General features: G+C 39.3%; 1 protein-coding gene across 2 annotated transcripts in view; it reads right to left on the bottom strand.

Moving 5' to 3' along the window:
* Positions 1–12,181: 12,181 nt before the first annotated feature.
* The window catches only part of LOC141515328 (xylosyl- and glucuronyltransferase LARGE1-like), a 313,686-nt gene continuing 306,459 nt past the window's right edge, over positions 12,182–19,408 (bottom strand). For both annotated transcript variants that reach the window (XM_074226787.1, XM_074226786.1), the window contains exon 4: positions 12,182–13,544. In XM_074226787.1, the coding sequence (XP_074082888.1) occupies positions 13,458–13,544 (87 nt within the window). In that variant the 3' untranslated portion in view covers positions 12,182–13,457. The remainder of the gene's footprint in view (positions 13,545–19,408) is intronic.

Genomic DNA, 19,408 nt, shown 5'->3' on the forward strand with positions numbered 1-19,408 from the left:
TTTAAAAGACTGAAGGATTTGGAATCAGATGTGGTTTCAAACTCTGGCTTTTCTGCTCCCTCTCTCTGGGACCCTGGACAAGCTCCTTTACCTCCCTTGGTTTCATTTTTCTCATCTATAAAATGAGGGGCAAGGAGAGTGGACTAAGTGATTTCTAAGGTTGCTATTTCTTCTGAACATAATTTTATGGTTTCAAAAGTCTGCAGATACATAGATATTTGGTGGGTAAAACCCTGGGAAAGGGATGGCATAAAAATGGAGGCTAGGAACAGTTTCAGAACTTCAGTTCAATTTCCTATCTCTCCTCAAGGCCAAACAAAAACTCTGCATACAGGTGGCACTGAATAAGTGTTTCTCAAAATGAAGGGATGGCTAATCTAAGGATAAATTATAGAATGATAGATTTAGAGCCAGAATAAACTTTAAAGAAACCAAATCCAATTCCTACATTTTACAAAGCAGGAGATGGAGGTTCTTAGAGGATAAATGACCTGCCTATCTACACATGTTTGACACTTGGAAGATGATAATCTAGATAGTGGACTTTAGATAAACTCAGGTGACTAAAATATGCAATTTGACTAAGAACATCAGAATTACAGTATTCAGTAAGTGGTCCCTTCCTTCCTTCTTCCAATGCAGTATAAACCCCCTGAGGACAGGGTCAGGATGCACCCAAAGCAGGACTTGGACCCAGGTCTTCCTAGCTACACTATAGCATGGTGTCTCTCTCTAACAGAGGATTTATTACACTGTTCTTGTCCCTGAAAGCACTGGTCCCTGGAACTCCACTCAGGTCTTCTCTCATGCTCAGGACTGGCATTAAGTAGGCTGGCTGAAAGGCTCTCTTATTCTACCAGACCTTTGATTAACTTATTTATCTATTTTTATTGCTGTCAGAGAAGAGAAATTTAATGAAACCCAAACACAGAGTATTCCATTAAGCCCCCTAATTAGGAAGTCCAAATGATTTGGATTTATTTTAACACATACATAAGGCTCTTTGCTAAATGGAAAGAAGTATGAATAAATGAAAATAAATTCATTTCAACACAAGCTGAAGCACAGACATCTTCCTTAATTTATCTCCAATCAGTTAAGTCGAATTGTTAAGTTAAAATGAAAGAAGTGGTGGAGAGTTTATGTCTCTGGAGAATAAAAATAGAACATGCGGCAACCTATGCCCTTGATGGAGGAAGAATCACAAAATCTCAGGGGTCTGAGGAACCCCTCCCCAGGCCAGTTACTCTAATCTGTGCCTAAAAAAGGAACAAAGTAAAGTGAGCAAAATGAAAACAATTTATCCAAGAGCATGGCTTATCTACAAAACAGAGAGGGAGGTGTGAAAGGAGGCTTCTGTCCAGAACTACGTCTATGATCTAATGCTTTCCTTAGGCCTCAGTTTCTTCATCTGTATAATAAGGGGCTAAGACTAGATGACCTCTGGGATCCCTTTAGCTCTTGGTCTATGGCACAGGATAAATTCAACCCAGTTCAGTTGTGAACCAGATCACGGTGCTATTCATACCTCTATAGTATTTTTTGAAATTACAAATGGTGAGCTGGAAAGGCATCATGGCTCACTACTCTAAGACTTCAAAGACTGGCAAGGCAACAGTTGGGGGAATGGCAGTAGTGGTCAACCGTGCTGCCCTGCTCACATTTCACCATGAGAAATGATGTGTGCTCACTCAGCATTATTTAGGGCCAACCGTCCAGATGGAAATGCAAGGCATGGTCACACTCCTTCAATGGGAAGAAAGCAGTACAAGCCGGGCAAGTCATCTTTGTATGTGGTGAAACTAATTCAGGTCTGGAAGCTTCTGCTATCTTTCTTAGGCTGATGTCTTCCAACTTTTGTGGTAAAAATGTCTAATCTGAAGCCATGCATTCTGGACAAGAGGAAAGGGAAGGGAGAAAGGATAGGAAAGGAAAAAGGAGGATGGGAGAAGGAAAAAAAAAGACTAATTTTCTCAAAGGATGAGAGGGTAGCCAACATGAGATAGATTTAGGGATGGATACAATCTTAAAGATCATCCCTCCCTTCATCTTACAGATTGATTACAGCACCATAGATTCAAAGCTAGGAAAGATATCAGCAGTCCATTTAATTTTACAGACTAATCTGAGGATCATCAATTTAGAGCTGGGAATCCACCCCAAACACAGACAAGAAAACAGAGACCCAAGAATGTTTTGCACCTTGCTGAAGGTTTGTAGGTAGAAAAATATCTTGCAGGACATCTAGTTCTCTGTTTCCAAGCCAGAGTCCTTTCCCTGAAAACATATTTCCAAATTTAAAAAGAAAAAAAAATAAAGAGGTTTATTGGGTCTTCTGTTCTCCAAAGGTCTTGGAGTTGTTAGATAGCCTAGAGTTCATCTAGTCTAAATCCCCCATTATACAAAGAGGAAAACAGAGGCAGAGAGAGAGAGATTAAAATAACCTAGGTATTAGGTGGAAGGTCTGGGCTTCAAACTCAGGTCTTCTGATTATAAATCTGGTTCCCTTTCCCTAATTCAACCAGGAAATAGGCTTTCTATCTTGATTTTAAATGTTAGCAATAAAAGATACTTGGGATAAAAGGGACAGACCAGAACTGGTTGGATGTGACCCATAGGTCCTAGGAGATCAAGATATGTGTTCAACACCTTTCCTTCTCAGCAAAATGATGATTCTATTGCTCTGAATACTGGAGAATAGCTTCAACAAGTTTTCTATATGCTCATAAAACTGTAGATGATTCAGGGCCATGTTTCACGACAAAGAGCACTGAACTCAGTCAGGAAGACCCGAATTCAAATTCTGTCATGGATACTTAGTGGTGAGATTTGGAGAAAATTATTTCATTTCTCTCAATTTCAGTTGAACCCTTTATAAAAAGAAGTTTGCACTTGATAGTCTATGAAGTCCTTTCCAGTACCAAACCTGTGAACTGAACACTGGTACAATCACAGGGGGTCAAAGGTAAGCTAAAGAAATTCCTAGTTTGAATGAGAATCTGAAAAAAAGAGGGCTAAAATGTTAAATGCAAAGATATATATTTCTTTTTTGAACCATTATGGTGTATAGTACCTTGAGCCAGGCACGGAAGAAGATATAAAATTTGGACAAGAGAATGATCCTGCTTTCATAGCATGAATAATTTAGCAGGGGATTAAAAAAATATTAACCAAGCTAAGATTTTTTATACTTCCTGTCTCCTATCTTTAGGAAGAGTCCCCAAAGGGGAGCTACCTATTATATCCAACCTGCAGATTTCTTTAAGAGGATATTGCTAGGTTGGCAGGATGCTATGTCTTAGTCATCATCTAGTATTTGGGGGACTTCATTCTGTAACTAGAAAAAGATCCTGCTCCATCCCAGGGACACCAATTCTGTTTCTGAAACATAGAAATATGCATGGGCATGGGAATTCCCTGCCCTTTTTTAGGCAAAAGAAAAAGGGGGATTAAATGGAAAGTTATTCATAAGACAGCCTCTAGCTCCAGCCCTTAACTTTTCAAAGACAGCATCACACTCTAGGCAGAGATGATCTCATCTATCCTTCCCCAAATCCTCCATGCACGATGTCCCTCTAGGAAACAGATGGCAGGTTGCCTTTCAGCTTCTATGTGAATACATCCAGTGACAGGGAACTTACTCTCTCATGACGCAAGCTGTGTTTTAGAAACATTTTCCTAAATCTGCTTCCCTGATAAAATTCAATAGACTTTGCCATGGGATAAGTTGAATGTCCTCTTCTCCATCAATACCTCACACCACGTTCTATCAGCTTCCAACAGGAGCTATACAGATGTGGTCATTTAGAATCTCAGACTGCCTGCACTTATGAGTATTCACACAGGGGGTTCATGGAGGCAGCAGATCATGGAGGAAGTAGAGTAATAAACTTGGAGTCAGGAAAATGTGGAGGTAAGTCCTACCAATGACTACTGGTATGATCATAGAGCATCCTCTAAGGTCCTATTTTTGAGATGGGTTCCGGTCTGCAAGACAAAATCACAAACCCTTACTTACGGACATAAGGGGCTGTCCCTACTGAATTCTTCCTCTCTTGTAAAAAATGAACTTGAAAGTTGCCACAGAAACTGGGTGTATCTAATCTAAAATGAAGCTTTAAAAATTCCAGGGGATCAAAATAATTCAAAATAGAAAATCCCTACATTTTCTTGTTAAATAATTTTAAGAAGAGTAAGATAGGTTTTCCATAAAAAAATTCATACATTTTGGGGAGTAGCTTCACTGATAATTTTACAGATGAGGAAACCAAGGTCCAAAGAATATTAGAGGACAATCTCATAGTGCCACCCTGGGGGTTAATGAGTAGCTTTGGAGACCATCATTTTAGAATGATGCCAGCTATTCCTCCCTTTATTCATCTAAGTTGTACCTCTGACCCTTTTCCAGTACCACAACCATGATCCTATGAATGCTGCCATAGCGGCTGTGACATTCCACCCCCCATTGATTTCAGCTATCATTCCAAAATGGCTAAGTAGAGAAGTTGATGGAGTCCTGGGTCTAGAATCATCTTCCTGAGTTTAAATCTGACTTCAGACATCTAATGCCTATATGATCCTGGACAAGTCACTTAACTTTGTTTGCTTCAGTTTCTTCATCAATAAAACAAGAAGGAAATGACAAACCACTCCAGTATCTCTGCCAAGAAAACCCAAAACAGGGCACAAAGAGTTGGACATGATTGAAAATGAATGAACAATCATTCTTATAACTCTTCTCTTCTCTTCTCTTCTCTTCTCTTCTCTTCTCTTCTCTTCTCTTCTCTTCTCTTCTCTTCTTGCTAGGCAATCAGAGTTAAGTGACTTTCCCAGAATCACAAGGTTCTCAGACTGGATTTGAACTCTGGTCCTCCTGACTCCAGGGTTGGTGCTCTATTCACTGCACTACCTATCTGCCCCCATTCTAATAACTTTTCAAACCAAAATACCCTTCCCTACCCTCTAATAACCCTACAGTTATTGCAGATCCCATAAGAATGTAAGCTTCATGAGCTCAGGGTCTATCTTTGATTTGTATCCACAATTTTTAGCATAGTGCCCCATACATAGTAGTTGTGGTAAAAATATATTCATTCCCCATTTAAGAGATGAAAGGTAACTTAAGGTCATAAAATAAAAATCCCTCATTTTACAGGTGGGAAAAATGGAGGTCAAAAGAGATGATGTGACTGTCCTAAAGTTACTTTTGACCAAAGCAGTAAGAAATCCATAGATCTGAGACTCAACCCTGGCATCTGATTCCCATCTGGAGCTTTTTCCATTTGTCCAGTCTGAATTTAGGTCAGCCCTGAAATACTCTGAGCATAGTAATGGATTGTTAAAAAAAAAAGTATTTACTAACTAGCAATTATTCTCCTACCTTTCCTTCTAAGAACCAGATGCTAAAAGAAAAGATTCTCTAGTCATTTCTCACCCTCAGAAACTTCCACTTGATTATGGCCTTGGCCAGGTTCAAGAAGAACATTACACTGAAGTTGATTCTTGGTAAGAAGGATTTCAGTTTAGTCTCCATGTATCCATGGAGAAATTAAAAGGGAGAGGTAGGGATCAGCCAGGCCAAAGGATGTATTTCATAAATGAGCAGAGGGGTGCCGTAGTGAAGGGACAGGCCAGTGCGGTACCAGGCTAGAAATCCCAGCTTGGATAACAGTTATTCAAATTGGGGCAGCTAGGTGGTACAGTGGATAGAGCATCAGCCCTGGAGTCAGGAGCACCTGAGTTCAAATTTGACCTCAGACACTTAATAATTGCTTACCAGTGTGACCTTGGGCAAGCCACTTAACCCCATTGTCAAAAATAAATAAAAAAAAACTTTTTAAAGTTATTCAAATTTACATAAGCTTATTCAATGTCTCTGAACCTTGGTTTCCTCATATGTAAAATTGAAAGCCACCCTCCCTCCACTCCAGGGCTAGATGATTTCCCACTTCCCAAAGCTATAAAGCTATGATGATACTGTGTTAAGTCTTTGCCACTTGCTCATTCTAAGACCTTAAGCAAACCCTTACCAAACTTGGTGCCTCTGTAAAGTTGATTATTGATTTTTCAAAGCAAGCAGCTCTGATAATCCCTCTTCTAAGGTCCCCTCCCTCTCTGGCTCTGATATTCCTCTGGTATTTCTTGTTCTAAGTGCCCTCCCAGCTTTAGCATTCCCTCTCAACTTTGGCATCCCTTGTTTTTAGACCCTCCAAGCCCAACATTCTAAAAGCAAATAATTACCAATTCATTTCCCAACTTTCTCTATTTAGTATTTTGCCAGACAGCAAGGGTTCATACTACAAATGTACAAGATCCCATCTTGTGTGTGTGTGTGTGTGTGTGTGTCTTTCTGTCCCCCCCTTCCCTCCCTCTCTGTCCTGATAACTTTGGGGAACCCCCTTCTCAGAATCATATTCTTAAGTACATAAAATTAGATACTATGAATTGCAAAAGAAACGAATGATTATGAGATATTGAGTTATCAAAAGACTAAAGAAATGTTTATGGACATACAGTTTAAGACACTCTGCATTAGATAAACCCCTTTGGTTTTTCCTTTCAGGTCCAAGGTGGGCCCTGGACTAGCTAGGTCACAGTTGTTATCTGGGAGAGCAGGTACCTGCTACCTGGGGGGCAGGAGCTGACTTCATCCTCCTTCTCAACTCTCCACCAAGGTAAGACTGGAACAAATATGTTAATTAGCACGCTAGCAGAGATGATTAAACTACCATGGCATATATTTTCCCTCTCAGAAATTTGCCACAGATTGTCTGAGGCATTCTGGGGCCTGCTTTTGTATTAAAATATATGGTAACACTCCAGCTGAAGCATCCTTTAATTATGAAATGACAATGGAAATCTGATTTTAAAAAAATGCATGTGGCATCCCCTTGAATACCAAGGAAATTCATTATCCTCTACGCTATCAGAGCACAAAGCACCATGGGAGAAGGCAAGGGGCTCAGGTGAATTTAAATAAGAACTCTCACACAAGAGAGATTGAGAAACACATTCTGTCTCTCTGGGCCTCAGTTTTTTCAACTGAAAAAGAAAAGGATGTGATTGGGAGTAGAGGATGATAGAGAAAGAAAGAAACTTGAAGGTCCTCTGGTCCAACTTCACTCATTTTACTGATGAAGGTCATCAATGTGAGCTAGATGGGGCCACAAGGCCATTTTGCCAATGAGGGTACAGTGGTCCAGGGAGGTCTTTCCTAAGGTCAGCCAAATACCATGCAACAGAAGGGAGATTCAAGCCCTGGTCTTAATAATAATTATAATAATACCTAAGGTTTATATGGGCACTTGAACAATGACTTTGCATGATTTTTAAAAAGTTGATCCTAACCAAAATCCTGTAATTGTTGCTATTATCTCCATTTTATAGACAAGGAAACTGAGGCTGAAAGGGAACCAGTGACTTGCTCAGGTCCACTCAGTTAATAAGTGTCTGAAGCAGGACTACAAGTTGGGTCTTCTTTACTCCAAATCCAGTGTTCTATCCACTGTGCTGAAACTTAGAATAATTTTAAGAACATTCCAAAGACATAAATTAAACAGTATTTGCCCTCAAGAAATTTACATTCTAGAATAGGGGAGGGGAGGTTATATAATTTTCTTAGGCTCCTAACATCACAGAGTTAAAGTTGGAAGGAATTATTGAGGCCCTCACCTTGTTCATTTTAACAGATGAGGAAATGGTAACCCAGAGGTAGGGGAGGTTGAGGAAACTCATAAATGGGTCTATAAAGAATATCTACAAATTAAATAATAAGATAATTCGGGTAAGAAGGAGACAGGTAAAGATCAGGAATGGCTTCAGCAGAAAGTGGGACAAGAAATAAGAGGTGGGGAGAGGAAGGGGAAGTATACTATTGGCTAGGGACAAGATTGGATGTCCCCATAACTATGAAGCTTCCCTACTGGCAGGTGGATTAGGTCACTTGGCATTCATTCTCCCAACAAGACCACTGAGTCTCAGGGAAGAATTGCAAAGTTCTTTCTCTTTTTCTCAATTGCTTGAGGACTGTTTCTCTTCCCATCTCCTGAGTCAGAGTTAGTATTTAATGAATGCTTATTGAATTGAATTAAATTGGGTTAAATTGAATTTGAATTCAAACCCTAGTATCTTCATCCTTCATTCCTTCCATTAAACCACACTATTTTCTGATAGCAAGACTACGCTCTACCCATGCTGCGTCTCTGAGCTCCAATATTTCTTTCCCAAATTGTCTGTCTTTATTTGTCACTCGGGATTCAACACTATACCTGTCTATACCCAGGAATCATACCAGTGTCCAAGAAAGCCAAGAATCCATTTTGCTGAGTTAGAGGCAGGGAAGGATGATGAAAGATATGTATGCAAACACACACACACACACACACACACACACACACACACACACACACACACACACAAACACCCCAACTTCTGTCTATACAACTGACTACTTTTATAGCAACTGGGCAACTAGCCTTGACAAGAAGGCCAAATGACCTATTATCCCAAACCAATCAATCAGCTAATCAATCAATGAACATTTTATTGAAAGAAAGCTAGAAGTGAATAATGTTCTCATTTATTTCTGAGAAGAGTGCCAACATATGTGTGATCACGGCACTTTTGCACAGAATCATTAATGCTTTGTCTGCTACATTATTTTCATTTCAAGAAGCTGAAAAACCTCAAACAGGATGGGACCTTAGAGGTCATAGGATCATAGACTTGGGTCAGAGATCACCTTGTCTAAGATCCTCATTTATAAAATGAGGAAACTGAGTCCCAGAGAAATATAAAAAGTGGGATTTAAACCCAGATCTTCAAACTCCAGAGCCAATGTACTTTCTACCTTAGCATTTATTTTGCTTTAATAGTACTGCAGTACTGACCTGGAGTCAGTAAGATGTGAGTTCAAATCAGATATCAGATATTTATTGTGTGACCTTGGACAAGTCACTCCACCTTCTTTGCCTCAGAATCCTCATTTATAAAATGAGCTAGAGAAGGAAATGATGAACCTCTCCAGTATCTTTGCCAAGAAAATTCCAATTAGGGTCACAGAGAGTCAGACAGGACTGAAATGATTCAACAACAACATATGAAACCCCATTTTCCCCACCCAGAAGAGGAGCTATTTGCAAGTGCATCAATAAACCAGAATGGTAGTCACGTATTTTTACACTTGGAGCAATATTAGGTCAGATTAGTCTGTAAATGAAGCTGCTGATTTACATGGGGGTAATTTTATTTCCATTTAAAGAAAGAAGTAGAAGAGACTTCTCCTCAGCAGGCACCTAATCATCTATCTCCCCAGGAGGACACTGAGGCAAAGAGATTGGAAGGGATTTGTTCCCAATCACACAGGTAGCAGCTAGGATTTCAATTCAAATTCTTTTGACTCCAAATACAATGTTCTTCCCCTATTCCTGCCCTATTAGTAGAATCCTCCTTATTGTGAAAAATCATAAGGGAAGGATAAGAGAATGGATTGGGAGTCAGATCCCAGCCTGAACTTTCCTCCCTTCTCCTCTCTGTTCCTTACAATCTTTGATGGCTTTCTGAACTCATCCAGGTTGCCACTTTTTCTATGAAGTCTCTCATGATTTCCCCTAGATGCCAGTGCCTTCTTCTACAAAACAAACAAAATCTCAAATAATTTTGAAGTGTTTTTGTATAGATTTACACCTGGGTAAACCACCTTGAAGGCAGGGGCCAATTCATACATAATGATGCAAGGGAAAATGTGACCAGCTAAGGTTGGGGTGGAACATGAAAAAATTCATTTAAAAGCCCGACTCTGACCAGGAGGAATTTTAGAGACAATTTAGAGAACTGTGAGTTAAAGGGAAAGAAAAATTAAAGGGCAAGAAATCACTGATCCCAAAGTAGAGAAGGAAGCTAAAGGAAAGAACAACCTAGACCTAAATTGCCATGAGAGATTGGGCAGTAAGGAAAGGTATAGTAGGAACAGGAAAGCCCCAAAGTAAGCTGCCCTCCAAAAAAGGTGAGCAGGAAAGGGATATGTAGTAAAGAAGGGCATAAGGGAGTGAGAGGTTATTTGGGGGATGATTGCAGTCTGCTCTCCTGAGGAAGAGAGAATCAGGTAATAAGGAGTAAAGAATGGCCAAGGGGTGGGGGATCATGCTCCCCCAGAGAGGACTAGCTTCCCAGGAAGACAAACAACTCAACTGAGGAGCAGCCAGCTTTTAAGGAGGACATAGGTGGGGGCAGGTAGCTCAGAGAGAAGAGGTGAGGTAATGAGAGAAATGTGGTTGAGGGGTGGTTGCTCAAAGATTTAATCCTTTAAGGTTAGGACAAGGTCCATTATTTTGTTGATAGGACTTCTGGGAGGGACTAGGTATCTTACTAAAAATTCATTGACCTCATCTCAGTGACTTGAACAATGGGACAGAAGTACAGATTAATAACTGTGAAACATATTTCTCTGGCCAATATTTCCCTTACTTGAATAGGACATTTTTAATAAATACTTATTGATGCTTCTTAGTCCCTGGGTGACCTTGCTTCAATTATTCCCTCACCTCAGACTTCTCTTTGTCCTGGCTAACATGTGAAGTCTGGAGGAGACATTCAATTCTCATTGCAAAAAATTGGTGCCATAGATCAGGGAGAAAGAAGAAGCAAAGGTCTTTTAGTTCTGGGTTTCCTTCCCACACTCTAGTGCTCAAATGGACTTGCAAAGCCAATGTGCCCCTTCTTTTTGAAATTTTCTTCTGCTATTGTATCCAGGCATCTTTGAGAAATGAATTTAATTTAAGACAACAAAGCAGGGTTTGACTAAAGATTTGGGGAAAAACCTTGTCTGAAAGTGAATGTAATGACCATAATTAGCAAATAGACCCTAAAGAATCATCTTGCTATTATTATATTATTTAGCATTAGGAAGGTATTTCATTTGGCAAAGTACCTTATAATCAATGTATTCTTTAATCCCTGAAATGGGCCTGAAAAATAGTTCTACTATTTATAACCTGGCTGGCTGTGAAAAAGAAGTTTCAAATTCCCTTTGCTTCCCTCTCTCACCCACACATGATCACCTTGATCTATTAAGTTAATCAGTTTATATAATCATGGAGATGGAAGGGACCTGAGTCTAACACATTGCCTGGAGCAAGAATCCCCTGTACTACATTCTGGACAAGCATTTGCTGAACTCTGAATAACTCCAGTGATGGGGAACTCAGTCAGGACTCATCCATCTGAGGAAGTTAGCTGATTTTTGTTTTTCACATTTACATTTCTCAGTGTCTAGAATATATAGTACCACTTAGAAATGTTGGACTTTAAATCTTCACCAATAAAATTTTTTCAAAAACACTCTTACTGTCTCTCTTTCCCTCTCTCACTCTGTCTCCATATATTTGTGTGTATATAAATATATATATATATATATATTATAAAATGTATATACACTGCTTCAGGGGAATAGACAGTTTTTCATATGACTTCTGAGAAGTCATATTGACTATATCTCTGAATATGAGCAAATCAATCTTTCTGAGCCTCAGTTTCCCATCTGTTAGTGGGAATGAAATGTAGTATGGCACAGGAGAGCCACATGGTTCAAGTCTAGTCTCTACATAGGAATAGATGAAGGAATGAATGAATAAAGCATTCATAATTGCCTGCAATGTGCAAAAGCCAGTGCTAAGCCCTGAGGATACAATGGAAAAAGGGAGACAGGTGCTGCCCTCAAAGGGCTCCCATTCTCCTGGGGAAGCAACCTAGATTGGAAGGTTTCAGCTGTGCACCAGAAAGGAGGGGGGCAGCAGATGATCAATGAGTGTGTCACTTCATTACTGCCATTTCTACTGATAAAATAATAGCACTTTCTGATGCTATTCTGATTGCCCAGCCTAGACAAGTCACTCAGCCTTTTGATACTCTAGGTTTCTCTCTAAGACGCTGAGTCAGAGACCAATGGATCCCTACCTAGGTGAGGGAATATATTTTTCAGGATGAAATCACATGTTCCACTTTGACTCTCCCTCACCTTTCTGATCCCCTGAACAACTAGGAAATCATGTTTGATCTCACTGTGTCAGTTATTTATATTCAGATACAAAAACAATTCCTGGCTTCAGGGAACTTACATTTTCAAGAGGGAAAATGATACCTCTGCCTCCCCAGCACCCCCCCCCCCCAATATAAGGGAATACAGATGGAAGGTAACCTTGGATGTGAAGGTATTACTAATAGGGAAAGGCTCGGAAATAGTTCTTGAAGGAAGAGGGTTTTGAACTTGAAGAAAAGGGAGCCAGAGATTCTGAAAAGTCAAGGGGAGGAAGAAAATTTTAGCTGGGGGTGGGGTAAGGTGTCAGCCAATAACAAAAGCAAACTATGTAGAAATTGATTGGTTAGTATTATCTTGTCCCTCGGGATTGGCATCAGTCAAAAGAAAAATACGTGACCCTGGGAATCAGGATGATAGTTTAACCCTATCGCTCAATGATCCCCCACTAGTAATCACCGATTAATGGTTACCTCATGTCTTGAACATCTTTGTTTATTTTTTTTTAGGTTTTTTGCAAGGCAAATGGGATTAAGTGGCTTGCCCAAGGCCACACAGCTAGGTAATTATTAAGTGTCTGAGACCGGATTTGAACCCAGGTACTCCTGACTCCAAGGCCCGTGCTTTATTCACTACGCCACCTAGCTGCTCCATCTTTGTTTTTGATGATTGAAATATTGAGTTTGCAATGCTTGTAGATGTCCACGTGAGGTTTTAGAGGTGAAAAGAAACTTGAGTTTACCTAGTCCAAATCCCTCATTTGATAAAATGAGGAAACAGAGACTTGAGAAGCTTGCCCCAAATCACATAGGTACTAAGTACTAGACCCAGCCTTATCCCTTTAAGGGAATTGATGCATACTTGCTTCTCCCATCTATAATCAATATGTGTCACACATTGACTTCTGAAGCTCCTTGATTTGTTGGCTTCAGACAACCCCATCCCTACTTGAAAATGAATCTCCTCTGGAGCATCCTGATAAAAGGTTATGCAGCTCCTGTCCAGGGAAGCAGATCAAATTGTTCTACTTCTAGAGAGGTTTAATGGTTACGAAGACTTTCCTACCATAAAATCAGAGTCTTCTTTAGCAATTCCACCATATTGTTCTTAGTTTTGTCTTCTAGGACCGAGAAGAAAAAGTGGAACCCCTCTTCTCAATAAAAGTTTGCTACACTTGAAGATCATTAATATTACCCCACTAGGTATTCTCTTCTCCATCCTAAACAAGCTTTATTCCTTCTATTAGTCCTTTCTTAGTGTGATCTCCCAGGATCTTTCTAGAATGGTTACCCTCCTATGAACAAGTTAGGCATTGACCAGTTACTGAGATGACTTTGAGAATTTTGTTTATTCATTTAAAGCACCAAGGGACCATTCAGATCATTTCCCAAATTAATTTCAACCAACAAATAGAAAAACATTTCCTTTACCTATGAAATAAGACAGACTTGACCAAAGTGACGACATCTCGACTGGCGTTGTACCCAGCACAGACAATGGCGACGTGGATCGTCTGGGGAGAAGAAGAGAACAAGATGATTTAGACAGAATGAAGGACTTTTCCCAGTGCCTCATCACTCAAGAGAAAGATAAATTGCCACCACTCATTCCGGGGGTCATTAGAAAACATAGGGCACAGTTTGCAGCTGTTTATGCCGGCTCGAGACAGTTTTATTAAAACCATTTTAATTGGGTTATGGCACCATCATCATTTGGAAGCCATTACAATCCTTCTAAATTACATTTTATGTATAGCAGGGACAATGCTGATTAGCTACAACAGGCTAGCAAAAAGTCACTTGCCCACATGCCTGGAGCCAAAAACAATTGACAAGAGGACAGTGGTAATGAATATCTACTGGGACAGAAGATTCACTCTTAACCAAATCCATTAGACAGCAGAATGGGCGTCTGGCAGAGGATCATCTTGCTGGTGAATGCAAATAAAATAGATTCTAATCTGTCTGGGATGAAAGAAGCCTGGATCAGGGTGAAAAGGCCGGGGGGGGGGTGGGGAAGAAAACGGGACCTATGATGTAGCCAAGATATCTCCAGATTATGATATATTTATAGCTAAAGAAAACTCATCATTTGTCTAGTCTAATTTCCTAACCAATATGAGGGGGAATCTGGAAGGCTTGTCTTCCCAGAAGAGCATATCAGAGATCTTGGGTTTAAGTCATCATAGCTTCCACTAATTACTTTGTAGGAGATGCTGGACAAGTTACTCTACCTTTCTAAAATTCAGTTTCCTTCTTCAAAGATCAGTTCAAGCATCCCATCCTATATGAAGACTAGTCTCATCTTCCTTAATAGCTAATACCCTCTGTTCCAAGTACTTTGCCTATTTTTGCCTCCGAAAATACCGTTTGGTTGAATTTAGAGAATTACTGTAGAACTTTGAATGGTCCCAAATTTCTAAGATCCAATTTTTTTTTAAACAACACTATTCTCCCAATATCGTTCTGTGTCTACAAATAATGTAATATCCTGATCACACAAGAATAAAATTGCAGGTAACCAAAAAGGACAACAGTCATTGTTGGAAGACTGAAAGAACATAAAAAATGGTGGGTTTGGCACAAAAACCCAAAAGGCAGGTGATCTATATGACAAAGGAGAGGCAGATGATTAGTGGAACATTATAGGTGATGAGCCCAGCATATAGAAGTCATGAAAAATATCTCATTCAAAGACATGTGTCCAGAACAAGAGCTATAGTCAGTTTTGATGGTGAGAGTTAATAGATGGTTGATCCAAGACTTGCTCTAATATTTAAAAGCCAATTGGACCCTTTCAAGGTTCTCCCACAATGGGAATCTTTAAATAAAAATAGGTTGACCTCTTGGTGGGAATGAGAAGAAATTCCTCTTCAGGTATTCAGTGGCCTAGATGATTCCAGAGGTCCTTATCTACATCTTTTATCTACGTCTGTCATCTATTAGCTCCCCTCTATCTATAGAAAAGAATCAGAGGACATATTGGACAGATCTTCAATGGGACTTTCTTAAAAAAGCATGGAGAAGAATAGCCCAAGTTGGGACAGTATGGAGGGGCTTGGTAATAGACCAAAAGGAGACCTTTCCTCATCCCCATGACTGCCTTTAACTACCTTGTATTCATTAATGACTTTTTATTTATTCTTTTTACCATAATTCTGAATATATCTAAAGCTGAACTACTTCTCTCCCCTGTTAAAATGGAAGTTGCCTGAGGGCTGAGATGGTTTCACTTTTTTTAATCTCTATTGCCTAGAATAGGACCTTTTTCATATTACATGCTTAACAGCTCATAGCTAACACTTATGTAGCATTTATTATGTGCCAGAATCTGTATTAATTACCTACAATTATTATATCATTTGATCCTCACAACAACCAGAGGAGATGAGCGCTCTTACTATAACCAATTTACAGATGTGGAAACTGAAGCAAATAGAGATTAGGTGATCTGCTGCAGTTACTAGCTATCTGAGTCTGAATATGAACTCAGATATTCCTGATTTCAAGCCCAGAGTTCTATGTACTGCACTACCCAACTGCCACCTTAATGTTTACTAAACACTTGTTTGGGTATGTGTAAAAATTCTAATTATTTTTGGGTGAAATTTATATCACAAATATTTAGCACAAATCTTAGCACCCTTAAAATGACTTGCTCATTGATTTACTGATTGTGCTAATGATGACTGCATCCAACAAGAGATCATGGATCAACTGAGATTCCAAAATGAAAGCCTGAGACCCCCTAAACCTTGAAGAATGCCTGGAACTCCACTTTGGGGGAGGTATTTGCAAGCCAGTGAAGTGTTGACCATTTAGATAACAGCCTAGATGACTAAGTACTCAACAACAGTGGAGCCTGCCAAGATTATGATGCAGAGCAGTTGTGCCAAGGACAACTCTTGCACATAACAACAACTCAAATAGAAAGCTACAGAGAGTGCCAACATTGCCTTGGTTCCAGGCTTAAGGAAGACTTTAAATGAGCGCTTTAACTACTGTCATGAGAGTGTGGATTTTTAAACACTTTACGTAATTCCCCCAATCTCTTTAGTTTCATCCAATACACCTGCTTCTATGAATATATTCATCAAAGGATGCCATGTTGACAAGGCTCTGCTCCCCAGCAAATGAAACCATTTGAGTCAATTAAGTTAGTCAAGGAGGCAGTGCCATCTTGTGGGTTCCCGAAAAAGTCAGGGTGACCCAGAATTCCCTGGCTAAGTGCTGAAGAGACTACTTCTTGTGTGGACTTGGGTAGTCCACATTTACTCTCTGGCATTTCATTTCCTCATCCCTTGAAGCAGTTGGATAAGATAAGCATTAACGTGTCTTTCCAACCCTCAATCCTATTAGTGAGGTGGGCAGAGGAAGAGGAACTAAGCTTGCCAAGTTCAGGGTCTAGGGTATAAGTTCTGGCAATAACTTCTCTCATTATGGAATCATGAGTTAAAGAACTTCTGAGAGGATCCTCAGCATTTAACCCACTGTCCTTACTTTACAGAGAAAGTTCGACATGGTTAAATTACTTGATCAAGGTCATGCCAAGTACACTGGCACTGAACCTGGAGTTGCCATCAATGGATAAGGATATTTCCAATGTGACTGAGATGTCTTTCAAAATTTGTTTTACAAAGGTAAAAAAATGCAAAGAACATAAGCAACAGTCTTGAAAATTCCTGTACTAATCTTGGAATCAGAGGACCTGAATTCAAATCATACTTTTGGGGGCAGCTAGTTGGCACAGTGGATAGAGTACTGGCCCTAGAGTCAGGGGGACCTGAGTTCAAATCCGGCCTCAGACACTTAACTATTACCTAGCTGTGTGGCCTTGGGCAATCCACTTAACCCCATTGCCTTGCAAAGCCAAATCCTGCCTGTGGGACTTGGCACAAGTCACATCAACTCCTATAATTTCCCCTATATGTAAAATGAGTGAGTTGGGATGAATGACTTTTGCAGTATCTTCTCACTTGAGAGTTATTATACTATTATGACAGCCTCCCTGGATCTCACTTTCCTCATCTGTTAAATGCAAAGTTTGGACTGGATGACCTTCCTAGTTTAGGTCTAGGATCCTATGATCTCCATTTTCTTTTAGAACCCCTCATTGAACTTTAAGTGGTCTGCCCAAGGCCACACAGCTAGGTAATTATTAAGCGTCTGAGACTGGATTTGAACTCAGGTACTCCTGACTCCAGGGCTGGTGCTTTATCCACTGTGCCACCTAGCTGCCCCCCATCTAGGCAGGTCTTACTCTTCCCCTCACCTCCTCCCTCATTAGACTTTAAGCTTCATGAAGGCAGAAAAATCATAGATTTAGAGATGGAAAGAACCTTGGAGACCATAAAAATATAGCCATTTGTGTTAAAGTTGAGAAACTGAGTCCCAGAGAGAAAGTGACATAATTAGATTATAGATTCTGATTTGAAAGGGACTACACAGACTCAAGTCCATGTCCAGAATTTACAATTGAGGCCACTGGTATACAGAAAAGGTAAATGACTTGCCCAGGAACCCTAACTAGTAACTGCCCAAGAGAGGATTCAGATTCCCAATCACTGCACAACTTTATGCCCTCTGACTGCATCTCTCATTGAATCTTCTTGGGTGATGAGCAAAATACTTTGCACATGGTAGGGATATAACCAATACATTTCTGCTGTATTTAAACTGAAGCAAATGGCATCCCAATGGCAACTTTGGAGGAGTCCAGGTTTCTGAAGTCTCCTGTGATAATTCTTCCTCTAACACCTCTGAAGACCTCATCACAACTCAGAGAAGGACGGGGAGGTCATCCTCTTCAAGGAATGCTTGCTCTGCTAAGATTGTAATTGTTTATCTTCCTGTACTTTTTTTAAGAAGAGAAATAATGATAATTCTTTAGGGCATAGAAAATTCTTGTGGACTACCTAAAAATTACATGCTAGAATTCTTTATTTTTTCCTATTTAGGTATAACTTAGAAATTCTTCCTCAATGGTAATATTTTTACCAGTCTTAAAAGGTCATATAATTAATCTGGAAGCCAAATCCCTACAATCCCATTTTACATATCAAGAAACTGAGGATAGAAGGGATGAGTGACTTGCCCAGGATCAGAGAGCTAGGCATGTTTCTGAGGCAGGAATTGATCTTTTGTCCTGATTCCTATTGCACTACATTAGACTTTTTCTCAAAGCAGCCACCACCCAGGATGCACAAAAATTCTTCTGATTTATAGAAAAAGAAATGCTTTATAATATGAAATTATGTGAAGAATGTGATAAAATGAATAAAAAAGTAAATAAAAATATCGATACCTTATGACCCAGTGATTCCACTTATAGCCAGGTGCTCAAAGGAATGAATAAAAAAAGAAAGGTCCTTATCAATCTAAATATTTCTAGAATAACTTTTTATAGAAATAAAAAACTGGAAACAAAGTTCCTGTCTACTGCTGGCATGAGGAATAGGCTAAACAGATTGTAGCACATGAATGTGATGGAATTTCTCTATGTTGAAAGATAGGATGGATATAATGAAAGAGAGAAACAGAAGACATAAACTGATGGAAAGCAAAGGAAGCAGAACCAAGACAACATTCAAAATGACTCCAATGACATAAATAGAAATAATATTAACAAAATAATCTAAACTAAATATTATGAAATTGTAACAATCTAGCTTAGCCCCAAAGAAGAGAGATGAGAAGGGAATTTCTTTGGGAGGTAAGAGACAATAGGTGTGACATATTGCATATATTGTCAGTTTTTTTTGATGTACAATTTAATTTTGATCAATTTGCCTCCTCTTTAAAAACAGTGCTATAAAAGATGACTTCTTTGGGGGAGGAGAAAAGAGGAATATATGGGAATCTACTTGTTATTTAAAAGAATATTAATAAAAGTTATTTTTTAAAAGAGGCAATTTGTCTCTTCAAAGGAGGGAAAAGCTATAGAAATCAATGTTCTAAGGACTAAATTCTCAAGCATTTCTATACACTAAAGTTAAAACTAGATTGAGAACCCAGATACTTAGAGTTTCAAGTTCTGGTTGAATTACCAGTGGGTTGTTTGACCTCTAACATTCCACTTAACTGCTGAGAAAGATTCCGTTTTCTCAAATGTTAAATGAGAGGGTTAGGTCACAGATTTTATGGTCACATGGACTTGTGATATCTTAACAGATTTAAACCCTAGGCAGAGGAGGGTCATGGGGCTAAGGAATATACATTAAAAGCTTTATAAAGTACTATAAGGCAAAAATCCATCTCACAATCCTAAAAGGTAGATGATAGAATATTTTGTCCCCTAATTATACAAAATGAAGAATTCAAATCCATCTATCTATCTATCTATCTATCTATCTATCTATCTATCTATCTATCTATCTAT

Source organism: Macrotis lagotis, chromosome 2, assembly GCF_037893015.1.
Source record: "Macrotis lagotis isolate mMagLag1 chromosome 2, bilby.v1.9.chrom.fasta, whole genome shotgun sequence".
NCBI classification, from domain to species: Eukaryota; Metazoa; Chordata; class Mammalia; order Peramelemorphia; family Peramelidae; genus Macrotis; species Macrotis lagotis.